The 27,271-nt window shown below is 42.3% G+C and overlaps 1 protein-coding gene across 1 annotated transcript; it reads right to left on the bottom strand.

The window, feature by feature from the left end:
- Nucleotides 1–5,286: 5,286 nt before the first annotated feature.
- On the bottom strand, nucleotides 5,287–26,873 carry LOC106577712 (uncharacterized). The gene is given in 8 exon segments (XM_045700584.1): nucleotides 5,287–5,450; nucleotides 7,099–7,417; nucleotides 12,923–12,930; nucleotides 16,153–16,176; nucleotides 26,163–26,319; nucleotides 26,321–26,471; nucleotides 26,473–26,515; nucleotides 26,840–26,873. Coding segments are annotated over 8 exon segments (900 nt in total).
- Between the last annotated feature and the right edge of the window lie 398 nt (nucleotides 26,874–27,271).

Genomic DNA, 27,271 nt, shown 5'->3' with positions numbered 1-27,271 from the left:
TAGTCCTCCAATCATCATCATTATTTAAGTTGAGCCCCACTGACCTCCTTTTTGAGCTTTATTGTGTCCGTGTGACTTGGCTGTTTTGTACATGTAACAGTCGAGTGTAGCTGTAGAGACAGTCACTGCATTGGCATACTCTCCTAATAATGACATAGAATCACTCAGATGCAGAACATAAGTGTCCAGCAAGTGTGAAAGCTGATACTAGGATGGTTTCAGAAGTCTCAAATACTCAGCAATAGTGGCTGAGGTTGACTGACTGGATACATTTGTTTTTGTAGAAGTGTACAACAAAATATATATAATGATTTTGCAAATGTCAGAACTCTTCCCTTTGATGATAATAGTTGTAACATGGAACTCTGTAACCTGCCTATATGCGTGTAATAATTCAATAAACATGATTTTATTTCATATGTTTAATGACTTGCCCAATTCTTACCATTAATCTTATGTTTGAATTTCTTCCAATTTGACATGAGTGTTTTGTGTACATCGTTGACAAAAAAATGACAATTAAATCCATTTGAATCCCACTTTGTGTCACAATAAAATGTGAAGAAATCCAATGTTGGTGTAAACTTTCTATAGGCACTGTATGTGCTACTAGTCTCAGAAACCAACTCAAATTATGAAAAAATACAAGCAGTAACTCTGACTTTATACCATTTGAAGATACACCTTCTTGATAGTGTAAGCATTTTTAGAGAGACGCATCAGTGATTCATCAATGAGTACACACTGTATCTGTCTGTAAGGTGGGACATTTTCTCAACCTCACTTCCTCTTCAAACAACCAATGGAGCCAACCTAAATGTTGTGCCTCCTGTGGTGCATGTAGATTCACATTTCTGCTGATGCTGTCACTTCACTTTGTCTCTTGACCCTCATCTCAGTTGTTCTGTTACAGACCAGAGAGAAGAAGTTGAAGGATGTTCATGTAGGGGGCAGATTCACAGAGGAAACGCTAAAGTTTCTAAAACTGTTTGAATGGTGTCTGTGAGTATAACAGAACTCATATGGCAGCCAAAAACCTGAGAAGATTACAAGCAGGAAGTGGCCTGTTTGACAATTTGTGTTCCTTCTGGGTTATCTCTATCGAAATTACAGTATCTTTGCTGTTACGTGACATGTTCTAAGGCTTCCATTGGCTCTCAGAAGGCGCCAGAAAGTGGATTGGGGCGTCTGCTGTCTCTGGGCAAGGTTCAGGAGCTCTGTTTGTGAGTGGTCAGCCTGGTGGCTCAGAGCCTGGAGATGCGAGGTCACGAGAGACCACCATGTTTTTCTTTCTCTATTTGAATGAATACAAAGTTGTCCGGTTGGAATATTATCGCTATTTTACGAGAAAAATTGCATACAAATTGATTTTAAACAGCGTTTGACATGCTTCTAAGTACGGTAAAGGAATATTTTGACATTTTTTGTCACAAAATGCGCCCGCGTGTCGCCCTTTGGATAGTGACCTGAACGCACGAACAAAACGGAGCTATTTGAATATAACTATGGATTATTTGGAACCAAAATACATTTTTTGTTGAAGTAGAAGTCCTGGGAGTGCATTCTGATGAAGAACAGCAAAGGTAATCCAATTTTCTAATAGTAATTCTGAGTTTACTGAGCCTCGACGTTGCCGAGTGTCTGAATAGCTAGCTGTGATGGCCGAGCTATGTACTCAGAATATTGCAAAATGTGCTTTTGCCGAAAAGCTATTTTAAAATCTGACACCGCGATTGCATAGAGGAGTTCTGTATCTATAATTCTTAAAATAATTGTTATGTATTTTGTGAACGTTTATGCTGAGTAATTTAGTAAATTCACCAGAAGTTTTCGGTGTGTATGCTAGTTCTGAACATCACATGCTAATGTAAAAGCTGGTTTTTGATATAAATATGAACTTGATTGAACAAAACATGCATGTATTGTATAACATAATGTCCTAGGAGTGTCATCTGATGAAGATCATCAAAGGTTAGTGCTGCATTTAGCTGTGGTTTTGTTTTTTGTGACATATATGCTTGCTTTGAAAATGGCTGTGTGATTATTTCTGGCTGGGTACTCTCCTAACATAATCTAATGTTTTGCTTTCGCTGTAAAGCCTTTTTGAAATCGGATAATGTGGTTGGATTAACGAGAGTCTTATCTTTCAAATGGTGTAAAATAGTCAGATGTTTGGGAAATTGAAGTTAAAGCATATTTAAGGTTTTGTATTTCGCGCCACAGTCTTCCACTGGCTGTTGCATAGAGTGGGACGCTCACGTCCCACGTTTCCCATAGAAGTTTAAAGTAATTTCCTCACCATCTTAAATAAGCATGCCCCTTTCAAAAAATGTAGAACTAAGAACAGATATAGCCCTTGGTTCACTCCAGACCTGACTGCCCTCAACCAGCACAAGCACATCCTGTGACTGACTGCACCTGCATCTGATAGTCCCCGTGTTATGAACATTTTTAGGGAAGTCAGGAACCAATACACGCAGTCAGTTAGGAAAGCAAAGGCTTGCTTTTTCAACCAGAAATTTGCATCCTGTAGCTCTAAATCCCTAAATGTTTTGGGACACTGTAAAGTCCATGGAGAAGAAGAGCACTTCCTCCCAGCTGCCCACTGCACTGAGGCTAGGAAACAAGGTCACCATGGATAAATCCACGATAATCGAGAATTTCAAGAAGCATTTCCCTACGGCTGGCCATGCTTTCCTCCTGGCTACCCCAACCCCAGCCAATAGCTCCGCACCCCTCGCAGATGCTTCCCCAAGCCTCCCCAGCTTCTCTTTCACCCAAATCCAGATAGCAGATGTTCTGAAAGAGCTGCAAAACCTGGACCCGTACAAATCAGCTGGGCTAGACGATCTGGACCCTCTCCTTCTAAAATTATCCGCCGCCATTGTTGCAACCCCATTACCAGTCTGTTCAACCTCTCTTTCGTATTGTCCGAGATCCCTAAAGATTGGAAAGCTGCCGCGGTCATCCCCCTCTTCAAAGGGGGTGACACTCTAGACCCAAACTGTTACAGACCTATATCCATCCTGCTCCTCGAAAGCCAAGTTAACAAACAGATCACCAACCATTTCGAATCTCACCTAACCTTCTCCGCTGTGCCACGCTCAAGGTACTAAACGATATCGTAACCGCCCGATATCGTAACCGCCATCGATAAAAGACAGTATTGTGCAGCCGTCATCATCGACCTGGCCAAGGCTTTCGACTCTGTCAATCACAGTATTCTTATCGGCAGACTCAACAGCCTTGGTTTCTCAAATGACTGCCTCGCCTGGTTCACCAACTACTTCTCAGATAGAGTTCAGTGTGTCAAATCGGAGGGCCTGGTACCACAGGGTTCAATTCTCGGGCCGACTCTTTTCTCTGTATATATCAACGATATCGCTCTTGTTGCGGGTGATTCCCTGATCCACCTCTGTGCAGACAACACCATTCTGTACACATCTGGCCCTTCTCTGGACACAGTGTTAACAAACGTCCAAACAAGCTTCAATGCCATACAACACTTCTTCCGTGGCCTCCAACTGCTCTTACACGCAAGTAAAACTAAATGCATGCTTTTCAACCGATCGTTGCCTGCACCCGCCCGCTCGACTAGCATCACTACTCTGGACGGTTCTGACTTAGAATATGTGGACAACTACAAATACCTAGGTGTCTGGCTAGACTGTAAACTCTCCTTCCAGACTCATATTAAACATCTCAAATTCAAATTTAAATCTAGAATCAGCTTCCTATTTCGCAACAAAGCCTCCTTCATTCATGCCGCCAAACATAGCCTCCAACACTCTACTCAGCAAACTTGTTGTAGTCTATCACAGTGCCATCCATTTTGTCACCAAAGCCCCATATACTACCAACCACTGCGACCTGTATGCTCTCGTCAGCTGGCCCTCGCTACATATTCGTCGCCAGACCCACTGGCTCCAGGTCATCTATAAGTCTTTGCTAGGTTAACCTCCCTGCGCAAGGTGGGACACTTGCATGTTTTGTTCAATCAAGTTCATATTTATATCAAAAACCAGCTTTTTACATTAGCATGTGATGTTCAGAACTACCATACCCACCGCAAACTTCCTGTGAATTTACTTAATTACTCACGATTAACGTTTACAAAATACATAACAATTCTTTTAAGAATTATAGATACAGAACTCCTTAATGCAATCGCGGTGTCAGATTTTAAAATAGCTTTTCGGTGAAAGCACATTTTGCAATATTCTGAGTAGATAGCCCGGCCATCATTGACACCCACCAAGTTTGGCCCTCACCAAACTCAGATTTTCTATAAGAAAAATTGGATTACCTTTGCTGTATTTTCGATAGAGATGCAACAGAAGGAGAACAAATTGTCAGACAGGGCACTTCCTGTATGGAATCTTCTCAGGTTTTGGCCTGCCATATGAGTTCTGTTATACTCACAGACACCATTCAAACAGTTTTAGAAGCTTTAGAGTGTTTTCTATCCAGATCTACTAATTATATGCATATTCTAGTTTCTGGGCAGGAGTAATAACCAGATTTAATCGGGTACGTTTTTTATCCGGCCGTGAAAATACTGCCCCCTATCCCAAACAGGTTATACTCACAGACATCATTTAAATAGTTTTAGGAACTTCAGAGTGTTTTCTATCCAAATCTACTAATACTATGCATATCCTACCTTCTTAGCCTGAGTAGCAGGCAGTTTACTACGGGCACGCCTTTCATCTGGGCGTCAAAATACTGCCCCCTACCCAAGAGAGGTTAAAATAAAAAGCTTCTACCAGTTCGTGGTGAGTAATCGCTGTTCTAATGTCCAGAAGTTATTTTCGGTCAGAAAAGACGGTAACAGCAACATTATGAACAAAATAAGTAAAAAAATAAGTTATAAACAATAGAAAAAGAAAAAAATAACACAGTTGGTTAGGAGTACGTAAAACGTCAGCCATCCTCTCCGGCACCATTCTACATATATTGTAGGCAATGACAACGCATACCTCTGCACAGCAGAGATGTTTTCTTGGTCATCTATTAAATAACACAACCAAGGACAATGATGAAGATGACACAAAGAGCCAACGCTACACCCAGACAGTACACCAAGAGAACCTGGTCCTCCTTACAACCATCTGTGGAAATACAGATGGTTGTAAGGAGGACCAGGTTCTCTTGGTGTACTGTCTGGGTGTAGCGTTGGCTCTTTGTGTCATCTTCATCATTAGATTAGAATCAGGAAATTTTGTTAAACCAGACATACAATTTGTTCACAGCAACGTGAAAGTATGTTAGACATTTTCAGAAATGTCAGAAATATCGCTTATGGTCAATGTCCAGCTTGGTCCCATGCCCAAATACTATATCCCCACATGAGGACACAGCACAGTAGTAAGGCCCAGCATCAGAGAGGCTGAGGTTCCTCTTGGGGAGGTTGTAGACACAGCTCTGTGTCTCCATAGGTGTAAATGATTCTTAGACAGGATTCCCAACTTACATACAGATACAGTCTGTATTCATTGATGAATCAATGGTGTGTTTCTTTTAAAATGCTTCCGCTATCAAAGAGTTCTGATATTCATCTTCAAATGGTGTAAAGTCAGAGTTACTGGTTTGTATTTTTTCATCATTTTGGTTGGTTGCTGAGACTGGTGGCACATACAGTGCCTATAGAAAGTCTACACCAACATTGGATGACATTTTTATTGCGTAACAAAGTGGTATTAAAATTGATTTAATTGTAATTTGTACACAATTGTCAACGATGTACACAAAACACTAATGTGAAAGTGGAAGAAATTCAAACATAATATTACCTCATTCAAATAAGTCAATAAACGTAGGAAATAAAAACATGTTTATTGAAATATCACACAAGCATAAAGGCAGGTTACAGAGTTCCATGTTACAACCATTATCGTGAATTCAGACATTTGCTAAATCATTAAACATACAGTATTTTGTGCTACACTTCTTTTTACAAAAGCAAATGTATCCAGTCAGTCAACCTCAACCACTATTGCTGAGGATTTGAGAGTTCTGAAACCATCTAGTATCAGCGTTCACACTTCCTGATCAATTATACTCTGCATCTGAGTGATTATACATTGATAGTGGGAGAGTATGCCAATGCAGTGACAGTCTCTTCAGCTAGACCCAAATATTACATTTTACAACAAATGAGGAAAGTACAAAATAGCCAAGTCGCACGGACACAGTCAAGCTCAAAAAGGAGGTCAGTAGGGCTCAACTTAATATGATGCTGATTGGAGGACTGTCACATCCTGACTTGATGACTCACACCAGAGTAGATGGTTTCTTCCTCTCTCTGTTCTCTCCTCTGTTTCCTGGGCTTCCTATCAGTGAACTTTAGGCCAGCGTAGTTCAGGCCATCATCGTCACCGTGGAGCTATTGGGATGAAACACAGATTTACTCATTTCAGACTCTGGGTCAAATCTAGTGCTGTAATCTCGTGCTTTAACAAACTTCTCCAGACTCACTCTTGATACAGTACAATTGATCCTGCTAACCTGTTGTTCTGAAGTGTTGGCATGAGGATTCCCATAGTGGCTTTGTTGAAAAGGGGTCCCTACTAAAAGGCAAATGTAAAAACATTCAATATATTGGAAACCTTTTCTTCTTTACAAATAAAAACACATACTGCTGTGAATGTCATATTTTCTGCTTCAAAATGAAGTAGGCCAGAGAGGGAAGTGGTAAAAGGAGGGCGAGCCTTCATTCCTCTTTTTGATCTGTAACTATTATTACTATTACTATTAGTATGAAGACTTTTACTGTACCTGCACAGTGTTCACATCGTGACCTCTTCATTCTCACACAGAGGATAACGTTGACAATCACACTCAGAATCACAGTAGTTGTCAGGCAAGATATACTGATGCGGAAAAGAAGATTACTCTGATCGCGCAACATGTCTGAAACTTAAAAAACAAGGCTTGATTATTTTCTATTATTCTTTATTCCTCAGTGATTTTGGCATAACAATTAGATATACAATTTATATTTAAAATCTAATACGAATTGAAAGTCATGGAATTAAATATTGATATTTTCCACCATTTGAGAGAAAATGTTTGGTATTTTGGTTATGCACAGCTTACCTTCGATGTCCAGCTTGGTCCCGTTCCCAAACAGTATCTCCCCACATGAGGCCACAATACAGTAGTAAGTCCCAGCATCAGAGAGGCTGAGGTTCCTCTTGGGGAGGTTGTAGACACAGCTCTGTGTATGAGACTCAGCCTCAGGGCTCTTCTCACACTGATCACTCCTGTCTCCATGGGTATAAATGATTCCTGGATGGGATTCTCCTGAGCCATGTCTGAACCAATAGACACTGTGTTCTCCTGCACAGGTCTCAGTGTTTATTGTACAATTCAGTGTCACAGAGTCTCCTGGTTGGACTGACTCAGACACAGGTTGCTGGAGCACAGACATGCAGTTGGAACCTGAATTTGAAGAAAGTGCGTAAGATCATTGTGTGTACATTCTATTTTCCTGCTGGATACGTTAATTTAGCATTATATGAAGACACATCATTACAAACTTTTTCAAAAGCAACTTATATTACCTTTGACAATTAAAACAGTTCCTTCTCCAAATTTGAATTCACTCACTACCATAGCAACACAATAGTATGTAGCTGAGTCCCCTGACTCTGTCTTGGAGATGGTCAGGTTAAAGCTGTCAACTCCTCTCTTCACACTCAAACGTTTAGTCTCAGTAAAGTCTTTGTTAAAGTTGTTGTAATAAAAAATATTTTTAGTGTGATAATATGATGATGCCATGAGAAAATGCTTCTCTCCAACAGTTTGCTTGAACCAAGCGATTCTGACCATCAAATTAGATTGACAAAAGCAAGTGAGAGATACACTTTGTCCCAGTTGTGTAACCATCACAGGGTCTGGTTGGATTACATCCTTGTTAAGTGCACAACCTGTGAAGCAAACAAACTAAATAAATCAGACAAAGTTATAGTACAGAAATATACATTATTATCATTATGTAAATGTAATGTAAAAAATTATTCAGACTACATAGTCATCAAAATTGATTCAAAAGACTATGATATACAAAATAAAAGGAACCATATTAATATTTCTTAGTTACCAAAATTGGCATAAAACAAAAAGATTGTCCAATATATAATCATGTCCTTTCTGAACAGTATAGAGTGTGGGGTCTGACAACGGGGCACCTTTTATATGATGACACTCATTGGTTAATCATTATGAAGTAGGCGGAAACTCTGAACTGAGTGATATTATTGGCTGTCTGAACAGGCATAAAACATGTGATAAAAACTACAATCTAACATGTGCCCTGTAGCATACCATAGTTACAGCAGCCCTTCAAACGGTGTACTGTCAGAGTTACTGGTTTGTATTTTTTCATCATAGGAAGTGAACTCCGATGAGTTCGGTAACTTTTAAAAATAAAATAAAGATGCGATACTTTGATACCTCGTGCAAGTAAGTGGTAAGAATTAGGCAAGTCATTAAACTTAGGAAATAAAAATATGTTCATTGAAATATCACACAGGCATAAAGGCAGGTTCCAGAGGTCCATTTTACAACTATTATCATCAAAAGTAAAAGTTCAGATAAATGCCAAATTATTATATACATTTTGTGGTACACTTCTACAAAAACAAATGTATCCAGTCAGTCAACCTCAGCCACTATTGGTGAGGATTTGAGACTCATGAAACCATCCTAGCATCAGCTTTCACACTTGCTGAAAAATTATGCTCTGCATCTGAGTGTTTTTACAATTAAATGAGGCGAAGCTTGGCCCCTGCAATGGCATCCTACAGCAAGTTAGAAATGTATATAATCGCCAGGTCACACTGGAACTGTAACAGTCGTCGTAGGAAGTGGACCAAAATGCAGCGGGTACGTGACTGCTCATATTTATTTTATTACGAACACCACACAAAAACAAAAGACAGCTAACAGTTCTGCAGGCTAAACATAGCAGTGCACGAATACAACTTCCCACAAACAGACAGGTGAAACAGGGCTACCTAAGTATGACTCTCAATCAGCAACAACGATGTACAGCTGTTCCTGATTAAGAGCCATACCAGGCCAACACAAAGAAATACACAACATAGAAAACCATAGAAATACAAAACAAGAACATACCCAAAAACCCAGGAACACATAAATCAAACACCCCTCTTACATAAATACATCTCCCATTAAACCCCGAACCACATAAAGCAAATACCCCCTGCCAAGTCCTGACCAAACTACAATAACCAATAACCCCTTACACTGGTCAGGATGTGACAGGAACAGTCAAGATCAATGTGGAGTTCAGAGGAGGGGTGGGTCTTAACTTAGAATGATGCCTATTGGATGACTCTCACATGTCACATCCTGTCTCTATGACAGACCAGAGTAGATTTCTTCCTCTCTCTGTTCTTTCCTCTGTCTCCTGGGTATGGTACTCTTCTTGTCAGTGAACTTCATGCCAATATAGTTCAGGGCACCATTGTTCCGTGGAGCTATGAGGATGAAACACACACTCAGTTCAGATTCTAGGTCAAAACTAATACTGTACTCTTTTGCTTTAATACTCTTATCCAGTCTCACTCTTGATACAGCAATTCTGCTAACCTGTTGATCTGACGTGTTGGCATGAGGATTCCCATACTGGCTTTGAGGAGAAGGGGTCCCCACTAAAAGACAAATTACATAACATGCAAAATACTTGAAACCTCTTCTCAAAAGGCGTACTACCATGTCTTATTTTCTTCTGAATTAAGAAATGACATCAGAGTACCTGTAAATAGGTTGCTGTGTGTGTGAGGTGGTGCTAGTGGCATGAGAAGAGAAACAACTGTTCATCACTGCAGCATAAAGATGCCTGAATATGGCCTACATAAATACATTCAACTTCCTTTGTCTTGATTATTGTTAAACGCTTAATTTATCTTATCACAAGTAAGTAATTGTTAAATGAGTGTGTCAAAGAAGCAATGAACCTAATTCATTACAGTTACAGCTAACAAAGTTAGCAATTAAGGCTGTATCATTCATCCAGTTCCACTGTCTGATCCCAGAGTACATCATCTCATCCTACATGTTGCTTCTCTGTCTTCTAGACCTGTTCTTCTTGTTTCTCAGATTCAGAGCTACATAATGGAGACTGTCTGCATCTTGGGCCTCTGAAGAACAATTATATAATGGAGGAGAATTTTACTATATGTTTTTATTGTAACCCCTTTCACACTTATTTATATGGTAATACAACATCAGGAATTCTATTTACCGCTGCATCTGAAGAAGAGACTGCTTGACCTCTTGTCTGAGAGACAGGTCCTGAAAAGAAAGACTGAAAATATAAAGATACAACTGCTTCTTCCATTACAGATACATCTGGTGATATCAAAGAAGAGCAACTTCTATGAAGGATTATACCTGTTACATACATCATTCATTTTTTTATATGGACTTCACTTACCTCTACACTGCAGACACTTTCTCTTGTTCATCTTGTACATGATGCTACCAAGGACAATGATCAGGATAAATGAGAGACCCAATGCTGCACTTAGGCAGTACACCAAGAGAATAGGTTCTGCGCCATTGTTTGGGAAAATGATTGCACAATTTCTTATGTGATCTAAATAACTAGTACTATGTACAGTTTTACACAGTAGATTATACAATAGATATAAACAAAAATGTAAGTTGTTTCACCTGCACTTGATCTTCAACTTGGTCCCATTTCCAACAGTATCTGCCCTCATAAGACCACAGCAAAGTAATAAGTCCCAGCATCAGAGAGGCTAAGGTTCCTCTTGGGGAGGTTGTAGACACAACTCTGTGTAGGAGACCCAGCCTCAGGGCTCTTCTCACACTGATCACTCCTGTCTCCATGGGTGTAAATGATTCCTGAGTGGGATTCTTCTGAGCCATGTCTGAACCAATAGACACTGTGTTCTCCTGCACAGGTCTCAGTGTATATTCTACAGTTCAGAGTCACAGATTCTCCTGGCTGGACTGACTCAGACATAGACTGCTATACAACAATTATGTTTCTGGATGCTGAACCTGATAAAAAGGTTTTCATGTCAGTAATGTTTGCTATTTTGTGTGCTAACTGAACATTTGTTGAAAACTTAAGCTGCAGCAATTTCTGATTTTGCAAATACCTCAAATTTTATTAAGACATTGTAAGTATATCCAAAACGTAAAGTGCAAAAATGATTATAGATTATAGTTGCAGAACATTAGTTTCAATTTGTTTGCTCTCTAAATTCAGATTGTGTACCTTTAATAATGAGAATGTCTCCATCTCCAAATTCCACCTTGCTGGAATAAGAACTCCCTCATTAATATGTTGCTGAATCTGAGAGCTGCATGTCTGAGATCATTAGTTGTTTTATTCCTCTGCCAATTTGCACTGAGAAGCGAGGGTTGTCTTTAACCTCTATGGGCTAGGCGGGACGAATTCGTCCCACCTACGTAACAGCCAGTCTAATCCAGTGGCGCGATTTTTGAATCGTTTGAAATACTATTACTTCAATTTCTCAAACATATGACTATTTTACAGCTATTTAAAGACAAGACTCTCGTTTATCTAACCACACTGTCCGATTTCAAAAAGGCTTTACAACGAAAGCAAAACATTAGATTATGTCAGGAGAGTGCCCAGCCAGAAATAATCAGACACCCATTTTTCAAGCTAGCATATAATGTCACCAAAAACCCAAACCACAGCTAAATGCAGCACTAACCTTTTATGATCTTCATCAGATGACACACCTAGGACATTATGTTATACAATACATGCATGTCTGTTCAATCAAGTTCATATTTATATCAAAAAACAGCTTTTTACATTAGCATGTGACGTTCAGAAAAAGCATACCCCCCGCAAACTTCCGGGGAATTTACTAACAGTTTGCTAAATTACTCAAGATAAACGTTCACAAAAAGCATAACAATTATTTTAAGAATTATAGATACATTACTCCTCTATGCACTCGATATGTCCGATTTTAAAATAGCTTTTCGGATGAAGCACATTTTGCAATATTCTAAGTACATAGCCCAGCCATCACGGCTAGCTATTTAGACACCCGGCAAGATTAGCCTTCACCATAATAACATTTCCTATAAGAAAAATGTTCTTACCTTTCCTGTTCTTCGTCAGAATGCACTCCCAGGACTTCTACTTCAATAACAAATGTAGGTTTGGTCCCAAATAATCCATAGTTATATCCAAATAGCGTCGTTTTGTTCGTGCGTTCTAGACACTATACGAATGGTAATCCACGGTCGTGCGCATGGCGCATGGCGTGACAAAAAATGTCTAAATATTCCATTACCGTACTTCGAAGCATGTCAACCACTGTTTAAAACCAATTTTTATGCCATTTATCTCGTAGAAAAGCGATAATATTCCGACCGGGAATCTGCAATAAACTAAACAGCCGAATTAAAATACTCCACGGGGGCTAATCGCGCACGCGCCTCATTCCATTGTCACCTAATGGGACACTTGGATAAGGTGATAATCTGTTTCAGCCTGAGGCTGCCTCGTCAACCTTCATGATTTTCCCGGGTCCTGAGAGCCTATTGGAGCCCTGGGAATTGTCACGTTACAGCTAAGATCCTTACTCTTCAATAAACAGATGCAAGACGCACGACTCCTTGTCAAACAGGCCACTTCCTGCATGAAACCTTGTCAGGTTTTTGCCTGCCATAGGAGTTCTGTTATACTCACAGACACCATTCAAACAGTTTTAGAAACTTTAGGGTGTTTTCTATCAAAACCTTTTTTCCAAAATTCTCAATACTGCCCCCTAGCCCAAACAGGTTAAAATCATTGAGGACGCAAGGCGCATGACTGAGGATTGTACCGCAGCTGGAATACACACAAAGACAAGCATGAATTGTATCAATTAAGTACCTGGGTGTCTTATGTTGGGTTGTAATTTGAAATTCTTGCTACACCAGAAGGTAATGGTTATATGTAGGAGGCACCAGAAGGTAATGGTTATATGTAGGAGGCACCAGAAGGTAATGGTTATAGGTAGGAGGCACCAGAAGGTAATGGTTATATGTAGGAGGCACCAGAAGGTAATGGTTATATGTAGGAGGCACTAGAAGGTAATGGTTATATGTAGGAGGAATGTATATGGTGCGGTCAATTGAGGGTAGATAAGTGACATGGGCCTGAAAAGTTACTAAGTAAGGGAAAAGGCAATCAAATGGTTGCGGTCACTGATAAGGGTGGATAGCTGTGGATTAGTGAAGAATGTGGACCGAGGTCAGGTCAGGTCACATGAAGAGAGAAGTAACAGTTTATTACCAACATCACAACTTCCTGCCTAGCAACAAAGATGTGGTGTTTAGAGAAAAAGATGAGACTCCACCTAAAGGGGGGTATAAATACTTGTGCTGGTGGAAACATGTCTTTGTCTTTGCAGCTGTTTGACCCACTGGGTGAATAATCTTGGTCAGTGTTACTTTCACTATTATTCACAGAAACATGAAGTGTAACACCTGAGAGTTTAGTAGGAGTCAGGGTTTGTACCTGGGTGGGTAGGGCTCTTGGCTGTAGCCTGGATACACCTTCTACTCTACACTCTGTAAACTAATGATTACAGTTAAAAAAAGTATAAAACCTATGATCTTGTAAGTGATAAGATACTGTGTTAGTCTACATGGCATGCAGTATGTCAGTAGAGCTGTGTTTCTAATTGTGATGGGCGTGAACAACGACTAAAGAGAGTAACTGACTGACACCACATAGACATCCTTCTGGAACCACATAGTGAGTGAAAGGCCAACCAGGCCTATACAAAGCAAAGAGACGGCCTTGTCTTGAGCTCAGAACAGATCAAAGTGTTCAGGTACATGTGAACAGCTCAATGAGTGCATGATGTGAGGGTGTGTTTAGCATGGAAACGGTAGGTTGTCTCTGCAGAAACCCTCTTGACAAACATTCATACAGGCACACTTTATGCACAAAACCCAAGAGATGGAAGACGTTTTTTTCCATATCAGTTAACCTCTTACATCTAGACGTTCCGCTAGCGGAACACCTGCTCCAATATCCAATGATAGAGCGTGGCGCGAATTACAAATTCCTCAAAAATACAAAAACTTCAATTTTTCAAACATATGACTATTTCACAGCATTTTAAAGACAAGACTCTCCTTTATCTAACCACACTGTTCGATTTCAAAAAGGCTTTACAGCGAAAGCAAAACATTAGATTATGTCAGCAGAGTACCAAGCCAGAAATAATCAGACACCTATTTTTCAAGCTAGCATATAATGTCACAAAAAACAAAACCACAGCTAAATGCAGCACTAACCTTTGATGATCTTCATCAGATGACACACCTAGGACATTATTTTATACAATACATGCATGTTTTGTTCAATCAAGTTCATATTTATATCAAAAACCAGCTTTTTACATTAGCATGTGACGTTCAGAACTAGCATACCCCCCACAAACTTCCGGTGAATTTACTAAATTACTCACGATAAACGTTCAAAAAAACATAACAATTATTTTAAGAATTATAGATACAGAACTCCTTTGTGCAATCGAGGTGTCCGATTTTAAAATAACTTTTCGGTGAAAGCACATTTTGCAATATTCTGAGTAGATAGCCCAGCCATCACGGCTAGCTATTTAGACACCCACCAAGTTTAGCCCTGACCAAACTCCGATTTACTATTACAAAAGTTTGATTACCTTTGGTGTTCTTCGTCAGAATGCACTCCCAGGACTGCTACTTCAATAACAAATATTGGTTTGGTTCAAAATAATCCATAGTTATGTTCAAACAGCGGCGTTTTGTTCGTGCGTTCAAGACACTATCCGAAGTGTAAATAAGGGTCACGAGCATGGCGCATTTCGTGACAAAAGATTTCTAAATATTCCATTACCGTACTTCGAAGCATGTCAACCGCTGTTTAAAATCCATTTTTATGCCATTTTTCTCGTAAAAAAGCGATAATATTCCGACCGGGAATCTGCGTTTAGGTAAACAGACGAAAGAAAACAAAGCATGGGGTCGACGCTGGCACGAGCCTGAGTCTCACAGTACTGTGACCAGCCACTACCCAAACGCGCTACTTTTTTTCAGCCAGAGCCTGCAAAGCCACGATTCAGCTTTTTGCCGCCTTCTGAGAGCCCATGGGAGCCGTAGGAAGTGTCACGTAACAGCAGAGATCCTCTGTAATGGATAGAGATAATCAAGAAGGGCAAGAAATTGTCAGACAGGGCACTTCCTGCATGGAATCTTCTCAGGTTTTGGCCTGCCAAATGAGTTCTGTTATACTCACAGACACCATTCAAACAGTTGTAGAAACTTTGGAGTATTTTCTATCCAAAGCTAATAATTATATGCATATTCTAGTTTCTGGGCAGGAGTAATAATCAGATTAAATCGGGTACGTTTTTTATCCGGCTGTGAAAATACTGCCCCCTAGCCATAACAGGTTAAATAGATATTTATTAATGCAAAAAGAAGATGCGTTCTGTACACAGGAATTTCAGTTCAATCAATTAACACATACAGCGTAAGCAAGGATGCTGATGATCAATTTAATTAAAAGTCGCAGGCTAATATTTTTCAAATGCACCACGAGCAACAAAGCAATCTCAATAAATCATAATTTGTAATGCATAGCGATGATACAGTATTTCCTACTTTATTCTATTGACACTGGTCTCAGCTTTATTTATTTCCTGGTGATGTAGACGATGATTAAGATGATCAGATAGCAGAGAAGAATTCCAGTTCTTGTGATGGAGAAAAGACCAGGATTCTCATCTGAGGATCAACATCACATAGGCTGACCAGGTGAAAGCTGTGATCCCTTATTGATGTCACTTGCTAATAAATCCACTTCAATCAGGGTAGATGAAGGGGAGGAGACAGGTTAAATAAGGATTCTTAAACCTTGAGACAACTGAGACATGGATTGTGTGATTCAGAGGGTGAATGGGAAAAACAAAAGATGTATGTTCTTTGAATGGGGTATGGTAGTAGGTGTCAGGCGCATCGGTTTGTGTCAAGAACTGCAATGCTGCTGGGTTTTTCATGTCTAACAGTTTCCTGTGTGTATCAAGAATGGTCCACCACCCAAAGGACATCCAGCCAACTTGACACAACTGTGGTAAAAATTGGAGTCAACATCTGCCAGCATCCCTGTGGAGGCTTTCGACACCTTGTAGAGTCCATGCACAGATGAATTGATGCTGTTCTGAGGGCCAAAACGGTGTGGGGGGTGCAACTCAATATTAGGAAGGTGTTCCCAATATTTGGAATACTCAGTGTATATCGTATCACTCCACTATATTGCTGTGGGCATTAGTTGATACCGCAAATCAATATTTGACCAAAAGTATGTGGACACCTGCTTGTCGAACATCTCATTCCAAAATCATGGGCATTAATATGGAGTTGGTTTGCTGCTATAACAGCCTCCACTCTTCTGTGAAGGCTTTCCACTAGATGTTTGGAAATTGGTACGGGGACATGATTCCATTCAGCCACAAGAGCATTCGCGAGGTTGGGCACTGATGTTGGGCGATTAGGCCTGGCTCGCAGTCAACGTTAAAATTCATCCCAAAGGTGTTCGATGGGGTTGAGGTCAGGACTCTGGGCAGGGCAGTCAAGTTCTTCCACAATGATCTCGACAAAAATGTTCTGTATGGACCTCGCTTTGTGCACATTGGGGCGGCAGCGTAGCCTAGTGGTTAGAGCGTTGGACTAGTAACTGAAAGGTTGCAAGATTGAATCCCTGAGCTGACAAGGTACACATCTGTTGTTCTGCCCATGAACAAGGAAGTTAACCCACTGTTCCTAGGCCGTCATTGAAAATAAGAATTTGTTCATAACTGACTTGCCTAGTTAAATAAAGGTAAAATAAAATTGTCATGCTGAAAAAGAAAAGGGCCTTCCACAAACTGTTGCCACAAAGTTGGAAGCACAAAATCCTCTAGAATGTCATTGTATGATGTAGCTTTAAGATTTCCCTTCAATAGAACTAAGGGGCCTAGCCCGAACCATGAAAAACAGCCCCAGACCATTATTCCTCCCCCACAAAACATTACAGTTTGCACTATGATTTGGGGCAGGTAGCGTTTTTCTGACATTCGCCAAACACAGATTCGTCTGGTGGACTGCTGGATAGTGAAGCGTGATTAATCACTCCAGAGAACGGCATCGAGCTTTACACCACTCCAGCTGTCACTTGGCATTGGGCATGGTGATCTTAGGCTTGTGTGCTACTGGTCGGCCATGGAAACCCATTTCATGATGGTCCTGACGAACAGTTCTTGTGCTGACGTCGGGTGCTGACATTACTTCCTGAGCCATTTTGGAACTCGGTAGGGAGTGTTGCAACCGAAGACAAAATATTTGTATGCGCTATGATCTTCAGCACTCAGTGGTCCCGTTCTGTGAGCTTGTGGGGCCTATCATTTCTCGGCTGACTCATTGTTGCTCCTAGATGTTTCAACCTCACAATAACAGCACTTATAGTTGATCTGGGCAGCTCTGCCAATGTTTGTCTATGGAGATTGCATGGTGGTGTGCTAGATTTTATACACCTGTCAGCAACATGTACGGCTGAAACAGCCAAATCCACTAATTTGAAGGGGTGTTCACATACTTTTGTATATATAGAGTATGTACAAGGTTGAAAATGAGTGGGGTAAACACCTACACAATGAAACAAGTACATTTTATGTCAGTCTTACATTCCTAGTATATCATTCACAGAAACATTCACTAAGTATAACACCTGAGAGTGCGTGCCTGATTGGACACCCCAGAAAACCAACTAATGTGAAACACTTTATCTAGTCTGTTTTAGTCTCTTTTTTACCTTTATTTAACCAGGTAGGCTAGTTGAGAACAAGTTCTCATTTACAATTGCGACTTGGCCAAGATAAAGCACAGCAGTTCGACACACACAACAACACAGAGTTACACATGGAATAAACAAACATACAGTCAATAATGCAGTAGAAAAAATTAAAATCTATATACAGTGAGTGCAAATGAGGTAAGATAAGGTCGGTAAGGCAATAAATGGGCCATGGTGGAGAAGTAACAACAATATTGCAATTAGACACCAGAATGGTAGATGTGCAAAAGATGAACGTGCAAGTAAAGATACTGGGGTACAAAGGAGCAAGATAAATAAAAAAATACAGTATGGGATGAGGTAGTTGGATGGGCTGTTTACAGATGTGCTATGTACAGGTGCAGTGATCTGTGAGCTGCTATGAAAGCTGGTGCTTAAAGCTAGTGAGGGAGATATGGGTCTCCAGCTTCAGTGATTTTTGCAGTTCGTTCCAGTCATTGGCAGAAGAGAACTGGAAGGAAAGGCAGACAAAGAAGGAATTGGCTTTAGGGGTGACCAGTGAGATATACCTGCTGGAGTACGTGCTACGGGTGGGTGCTGCTATGGTGACCAGTGAGCTGAGATAAGGCGGGGCTTTACCTAGCAGAGACTTTTAGATGACCTGGAGCCAATGGGTTTGGCGACGAGTATGAAGCGATGGCCAGCTGAGCGTACAGGTCGCAGTGGTGGGTAATATATGGGGCTTTGGTGACAAAACGGATGGCACTGTGATAGACTGCATCCAATTTGTTGAGTAGTGTTGGAGGCTATTTTATAGATGACATCGCCGAAGTCGAGGATTGGTAGGATGGTCAGTTTTACGAGGGTATGTTTGGCAGCATGTGTGAAGGATTCTTTGTTGCGAAATAGGAAGATGCTTAATGTGAGTCTGGAAGGAGAGTTTACAGTCTAGCCAGACACCTAGGTATGTGTAGTTGTCCACATATTCTAAATCAGAACCATCCAGAGTAGTGATGCTGGACGGGTGGGCAGGTGTGGGCAGTGATCGGTTCAAGAAGTCTGTATTTGTCTGTGGTTAGTGTGGTTCTAAAATGAATCTATCAGAAGGAGGATCCTCCTCCTCCTCTATTGGTCTCATTCTGACAGAGGAAACTGCAGTAGTTTTTGTGCTTCACAAGACATGTCTGTTTGAGAATGTACTGAACGTTCTCACATGCCGTTAGCACCAAATGGCCCCTCCCCCCTGGACCACAAGTTAGAATAGATGGTGCTGTACCACACATGAGGTGCTTAACTCAGAGGGTTCAAATAGGGTTAATTGGCAGTTATTTGTGGTTTGTAACTGATTTCAGATAACTAAAAATATATTACAGTCAATTTGATGAAAAGCTGTTTTGTTGTGGCTGTAAGCTATCATGGGCAACATGAACAACAAGTAAAGACAGTGAGAACAACAGTGACACCACATAGACATCCTGCTGAAAACCACATAGAGACACAGAGACACATAGAGCAGGTAGGAAGGTCCTGTGTGCACAAAGCCAGCAGGCCTACCTGACCAAAGCGTAGATTCTCTTCTTCGGCTTACAGAAGAATGCAGAGTACCTGTGAATTTGTTCACTGTGTGGGGGTGGGTGTTAGTGACATGCTATCAACAGAACTAAAAGAGGACAACACATTGCAGAGAGAGGACATGAATGAATAGGTTGTCTCACATACCTATTCAACAACTCCTGGAACTCAATACAAAACTTCACACAAAGACGAGTCATTGTCTTCATCATATAGAGATCATTCTGCGACCCATTTTATTTTGATTGATTGCGTGGCTCCTCCTGGTATCTAATCTACACTTTATAGTATCTTACTTGATGTTAGTAGTAATGATCCAGTGATGATGATTACCTAGCCTGTTTGATGCATGTGACGCTATGATTCTGAAATTGATTTATAACATGATACAGATGTCTAATATGTAAGTAATAAATGTATCCCTGTATCCTTGTATCCTAAATTACCTTGTTGTAGAATCTTAACATCCACACATTGTCTTTGTTGGGCCTATATTGAGAGATATTATGACTACACACATCAACTATCACAGGAAAGTCCATTTTCTACGATTCTTTATCAAATTAGTGAACAATTTGAACATTTTCACAACTTTTAAAAGTTGCTGCGACTCTACTGGTGAAGCAGTCACATAATCAAATCAAGTTGTATTTATCACATGCACTGAATACAACAGCTGTAGACCTTACTGTGAAATGCTTACTTACAAGCCCTTAACCAACAATGCCGTATTAAAAAGAAAAATAACACACTATAAAATAACAATAATGAGTCTATATACAGGGTGTACCGGTACAGAGTCTTTGTGCGGGGTACAGGTTAGTCGAGGTAATTTGTAGATTTAGGTTTGGGTAAAGTGACCATGTATAAATAATAAACAGCGAGTATCAGCAGTGGGGGGGGGGGGTGGGGGGATTTGATTAATTGTTCAGCAGTCTTATGGCTTGGGGTAGAAGAAGTTAAGAAGTATTTTGGACCTAGACTCTGTTACTTCTTGCCGTGCAGTAGCAGAGAGAACACTGACTTGGGTGACTGGAGTCTTTTTATATAGGTCGTGGATGGCAGGAAGCTTAGCCCCAGTGATGAACTGGGCCGTACGCACTACCCTCTGCAGCGCCATTATGATCGGATGTCGAGCAGTTGCCATACCAGGCGGTGATGCAACCGTTCAAGATGCTCTCGATGGTGCAACTGTAGAACGTTTTGAGGATTTGGGAACCCATGCCAAATCTTTTCAGTCTCCTGAGGGGGTGTTATCGTGCCATTATCACACATTTCTTGGTGTTCTTGGACCATGAAAGCTTCTTGGTGATGTGGACACCAAGGAACTTGAAACTCTCGACCGGCTCCACCACAGCCTTGTCGATGTGAATGGGGGCGTGTTCTGCCCTACTTTTCCTGTAGTCCATGATCATCTCCTTTGTCTTGCTGACGTTGAGGGAGAGGTTGTTGTCCTGGGACCACACTGCCAGGTTTCTGATCTCCTCCCTATAGGCTGTCTCATCGTTGTCGGTGATCAGGCCTACCACTGTTGTGTCGTCAGCAAACAATGATGGTATTGGAGTCATGGTTGGCCACGCAGTCATGGGTGAACAGGGAGTACAGGAGGGGACTAAGCACACACACCTGAGGGGCCCCTGTGTTGAGGATCTGCATAGCAGACATGTTGTTGCCTACCCTTACCACCTGGGGGCAGCACGTCAGGAAGTCCAGGATCCAGTTGCATAGGGAGGAGTTTAGTCCCAGGGTCCTTAGCTTAGTGATGAGCTTTGTGGGAACTATGGTGTTGAATGCTGAGCTGTAGTCAATGAACAGCATTCTCACATAGGTGTTCCTTTTATCCAGGTAGGGAAGCGGAGTGTGCTTGAGATTGCGTCATCTGTGGATCTGTTGGTCGGTACGCCAATTGGAGTGGATCTAGAATTTCCAAGATTATGATGTTGATGTGAGCCATGATCAGCCTTTCAAAGCACTTCATGGCTACTGATGTGAGTGCTACGGTGAGGTAGTCGTTTTGGCAGGTTACCTTAGCTTTCTTGGGCACAGGGTCTATGGTTGTCTGCTTGAAACATGTAGGTACTACAGACACGGTCAGGGAGAGGTTGAAAATGTCAGTGAAGACACTTGCCAGTTGGTCCGCACGTGCTCTGAGTACACATCTTGGTAATCCGTCTGGCACTGCAGCATATTGAATGTTGACCAATGGAGAGCGTGATCACACAGTCATCCGGAACAGCTGGTGCTCTCATACATGATTCAGTGTTGCTTGCCTCAAAGGGAGCATAAAAGGCATTTAGCCCGTTTGGTAGGTTTGCATCACTGGGCAGCTCGCTACAGAGCATCAGAGCCGGTGTAGTAGGATTTAATCTTCGTCCTTTATTGATGCTTTGCCTGTTTTATGGTTCGTCTGAGGGCATAACGGGATTTCTTATAAGCGACCGGATTAGTGTCCCGCTCCTAGAAAGTGGCAGCTCTTTAGCTTGTTGCGGATGTTTCCTGTAATCCATTGCTTCTGATTGGGATATGTACGTACGGTTACTGTGGGGACATCGTTGACGATGCACGTATTGATGAAGCCGGTAACTGAGGTGATATACTAATCACTGTCATTGGATGAATGCCTGAACATTTTTGGTCTGTGCTAGCAAAACAGTCCTGTAGCGTAGCATCCGCGTCATCTGACCAGTCACTGGCACTTCCTGCTTTAGTTTGTGCTTTTAAGCAGGAATCAGGAGGATAGAATTACGGTCAGATTTGCCAAATGGAGGGTGAGGGAGAGCTTTGTACGCTTTTCTGCGTGTGGAGTTAACCTCTATGGGCTAGGTGGGACGCTTGCGCCTACGTAACAGCCACTGGCAGCCTGTGGCGCGATTTTCAAAACGTTAAAAATCCTATTACTTCAATTTCTCAAACATATGACTATTTTACAGCTATTTAAAGACAAGACTCTCGTTAATCTAACCACACTGTCCGATTTCAAAAAGGCTTTACAACGAAAGCAAAACATTAGATTATGTCAGCAGAGTACCAAGCCAGAAATAATCAGACACCCATTTTTCAAGCCAGCATATAATGTCACCAAAACCCAGAAGACAGCTAAATGCAGCACTCACCTTTGATGATCTTCATCAGATGACAACCCTAGGACATTATGTTATACAATACATGCATGTTTTGTTCAATCAAGTTCATATTTATATCAAAAACCAGCTTTTTACATTAGCATGTGACGTTCAGAACTAGCATACCCCCCGCAAACTTCCGGGGAATTTGCTAACATTTTACTAAATTACTCACGATAAACGTTCACAAAAAGCATAACAATTATTTTAAGAATTATAGATACAGACCTCCTCTATGCACTCGATATGTCCGATTTTAAAATAGCTTTTTGGTGAAAGCACATTTTGCAATATTCTAAGTACATAGCCCAGGCATCACGGGCTCGCTATTTAGACACCCGGCAAGTTTAGCACTCACCATAATCATATTTACTGTTATAAAAGTTTGATTACCTTTTGTTGTCTTCGTCAGAATGCACTCCCAGGACGTCTACTTCAATAACAAATGTTGGTTTGGTCCAAAATAATCCATCGTTATATCCGAATAGCGGCGTTTTGTTCGTGCGTTCCAGACACTATCCGAAATGGTAAAGAAGTGTCGCGCGCATGGCGCAATTCGTGACAATAAAATTAGAAATATTCCATTACTGTACTTCGAAGCATGTCAACCGCTGTTTAAAATCAATTTTTACGCCATTTTTCTCGTAGAAAAGCGATAATATTCCGACAGGGAATCTCCTTTTCGGCAAACAGAGGAAAAAATCACAAAGGCAGGGGCGGTCGGGTCACGCGCATAAGCCCAGAGTCCCTTGATCGGCCACTTGAGAAAGGCGATAATGTGTTTCAGCCTGGGGCTGGAATGACGACATTCTGTTTTTTCCCGGGCTCTGAGCGCCTATGGACGACGTGGGAAGTGTCACGTTAGAGCAGAGATCCTTAGTAAAAGATAGAGATGGAAAAGAAGTTCAAGAAATGGTCAGACAGGCCACTTCCTGTAAAGGAATCTCTCAGGTTTTGACCTGTCATTTGAGTTCTGTTATACTCACAGACACCATTCAAACAGTTTTAGAAACGTTAGGGTGTTTTCTATCCATATGTAATAAGTATATGCATATTCTAGTTACTGGGTAGGAGTGGTAACCAGATTAAATCGGGTATGTTTTTTATCCAGCCGTGTCAATACTGCCCCCTAGCCCTAACAGGTTAAAGCTTTGAAGGCATGGCGACATTGGCTTGAGGGGGCTAAACACCCTTTTCTCATCTGGACTGACCACCGCAATCTGGAGTACATCCGGGCAGCGAGGAGACTGAATCCTCATCGGGCAAGGTGGGCCATGTTCTTTACCCATTTTGTGTTTACCCTGTCCTAGAGACCAGGTTCCCAGAATATGAAGGCAGACACACTGTCCCGGCTGTATGACACAGAGGAGCGGCCCATGGATCAGACTCCCGGCCTCCTGGGCCCACACGTCACCCTCCTCTGGTCATGCAGGGATCGGTCGGACGGTGCGCTGTCTGACTGGGAAGAACTGGTGGCCCACTTTGGCTAAGGACGTGAGGGTTTATGTTTCCTCCTACTCGGTGTGCGCCCAGTGTAAGGCTCCTAGGCACCTGCCCAGAGGTAAGTTACAACCCTTACTCGTTCCACAATGGCCGTTGTCGCACCTGTCGGTAGATTTCCTGACCGATCTTCCTCCCTCACGGGGTAACACCGCGATCCTGGTTGTTGTGCATCGTTTTTCTAAGTCTTGTCGTCTCCTCCCTTTGCCCGGTCTCCCTACGGCCCTACAGACTGCGGAGGCTTTGTTTACACACGTCTTCTGGCACTACAGGGTGCCTGAGGATATAGTGTCTGATCGGGGTCCCCAGTTCACATCGAGGGTCTGGAAGGCGTTCATGGAACATCTGGGGGTCTCGGTCAGCCTCACCTCAGGTTTTCACCCCGAGTGTAACAGGCAGGTGGCGAGGGGAACCAGGATGTGGGTAGGTCTCTGAGGCCCTATTGCCAGGACCGGCCGGGGGAGTGGGCAGCATTCTTTCCCTGGGCAGAGATGGCCCAGAACTCGCTCCGCCACTCCTCCACTATCCTCACCCCTTTCCAGTGTGTATTGGGGTATTAGCCGGTTCTGGCTCCTTGGCATCAGAGTCAGACCGAGGCTCCTGCGGTGGACGACTGGTTCCGGCACGCGGAGGAAACATGGGACGCCGCCCATGTCCACCTTTAGCGCGCCATGCTGCGGCAGAAAGTGGGTGCAGATCGTCACCACAGTGAGGCCCCGGTGTTCGCACCGGGGGACTGGGTCTGGCTCACGACCCGCAACCTGCCCCTCCGCCTGCCCTGCCGGAAGCTGGGCCCGCGGTTTGTGGGGCCATTCAAAGTCCTGAGGAGAGTGAACGAGGTGTGTTACAGGTTACAGCTTCCCCCCGATTACCGTATTAACCCCTAGTTCCATGTGTCTCTCCTCAGGCTGGTGGTGGTTGGTCCGCTCCAGGAATCTGAGGTACGGGAGGTTCCTCTATCCCCTCTGGACATCGAGGGGGCCCCAGCGTACTCCGTTCGTTCCATCCTGGATTCGATGCGTCGGTCGGGGGGCCTTCAGTACCTCGTGGAGTGGGAGGGGTACGGTCCAGAGGAGAGTTGCTGGGTGCCGGTGGCGGATGTGTTGGACCCTGAATTGCTGCGGGAGTTCCACTGTCGACGACCGGATTGCCCTGCGCCTCGCCCTCCGGGTCGTCCCCGAGGCCGGTGTCGGTGAGCCGCTGGAGACGCGCATCAAGGGGGGGGGGGGGTTACTGTCACGACTTCCACCAAAGTCGGCTCCTCTCCTTGTTTGGGCGGCGTGATGCGCCAGACTGGTTTTTCCCCCAGGTATCGTATTTTTTACCCATTGTATGTATTTGTCATAATTTGTATATTTGTGAGTGTTTTCGCGCTTATTGACTTTTACTTGTGGCTGGAGGATTTTGGACGCAGTTGTGTCTGTCTTTTGTGCTTTTGCCACTTCGTAACAGTAGCGCACAAACCTTGACACCCTTATTGATTTCACCTGTTAAATCCACTTCAATCGAAGTAGATGAAGCGGAGGAGACAGGTTAAAGAAGTATTTTTATGCCTTGAAACATGGATTGTGTGTGTGTGCCATTCAGAGGGTGAATGGACAAGACAAAAGATGTAAGGGCCTCTGAATGGGGTATGGTAGTAGGTGCCAGGCACATCTGTTTGAGTGTGTCAAGAACGGCAACGTTGCTGGGTTTTTCATGCTCAACAGTTTCCCGTGTGTATCAAGAACGGTCCACCACCCAAAGGACATCCAGCCAACTTGACACAACTGTGGGAATCATTGGAGTCAACATGGGCCAGCATCCCTGTGGAAAGCTTTCCACACATTTTTTATTTTTATATAACCTTTATTTAGCTAGGCAAGTCAGGTACGAACAAATTCTTATTTACAATACGGCCTACACCTTCCATCCCGGACGACGCTTGGCCAATTGTGCACCGCCCTATGGGACTCCCAATCATACATGCTGGAATCAAACCAGGGTGTTTGTAGTGACACCTCAAACACTGAGATGCAGTGCGTTAGACCGCTGCGCCACTCTTCTGAAGGCAAAAGTGGGTGTAACTCAATATTAGAAAGATGTTCCTATTGTTTTGTATATATGTTACTTACCCCCATGCATCAGAAACACACCCTTCCTGAAGATCATGGCATCACAATCGCGTGCAGCACAGTAATACATCCTCATATCTGATGGTCTAGCATCTGAAATAGTCAGCACATAACTGGTTCCACTCTTCATTTTTGTTAACTGGGCGTTGTTGTTAATGAAACTCTCCAAAGAACGTTGCAGTGTTGGAGAGAGTGTAAAGAGACAGCATCAATACTGGGGCTTGTCCTATTATTATCTTGATCCAGTTGTAGTAGTTGCCATCTTGTTCTGACATGAGGCATTCCAAATTAACTCTGTGTCCAGGCAGGAGTCTTCAGGACATGAGACTGAATCACGGCACCAAGAGACAAAGCTGAAAAATATAAAAATGTATATTAAAATAATTCTCATATAATTCTTGCTCATGCATGTACTGTAAGAACTCTGTGAGGAACAAAATGTATCTCAATCTTAAATATGCACGATATAGTCCAAATAGTATAACACCTTACCTGCTCAAATTAATAGAGTTGGGGAACAGTGGGTTAACTGCCTTGTTCAGGGGCAGAAGGACAGATTTTTACCTTGTCAGCTCAGAGATTCGATCTAGCAACCTTTCAGTTACTGGCCCAATGCTCTAACCACTTGGCTACCTGCCATCGATTGAAGTTAAATGAAATAGAATAGTAATATTTACTTGTCCATTTCTCCATTACGTCCTTGAAGTCCATTATGAATAGACCTATGTGTGGTCTTCAACTGTAATATGTTGTCGTATTAGAGTTTGACTGAAACTCGTGTGAATAAAATGTCCTATGGTTTGTTCTTCATGGTCTAACTGACATTAGAAAGATGACAAGAGCATCAACCACAGTGTGATACGGTGACAGGAACTACAAGTCTGGAGCCAGAGATGACCTGATATTATTGGTTAGTAGCTCTGACACCCAGACGAAGCTGCAGGATTTGATCATGAGCTATAAGGCCTGTCTCTGAAAAGATCTGTCTACCTTTGTAGCTGTAGCTACAGCTGGGCTAGGGTTAGCTTTAGGGTTAGGACTAGGGCTATAGGGTTAGCTTTAGGGTTAGGACTAGGTCTATAGGGTTAGCTTTAGGGTTAGGACTAGGG

Source organism: Salmo salar, chromosome 18, assembly GCF_965601325.2.
Source record: "Salmo salar chromosome 18, fSalSal1, whole genome shotgun sequence".
In the NCBI taxonomy this organism is placed as follows: Eukaryota; Metazoa; Chordata; class Actinopteri; order Salmoniformes; family Salmonidae; genus Salmo; species Salmo salar.
This window is presented reverse-complemented; position numbering and strand designations above follow the sequence as displayed.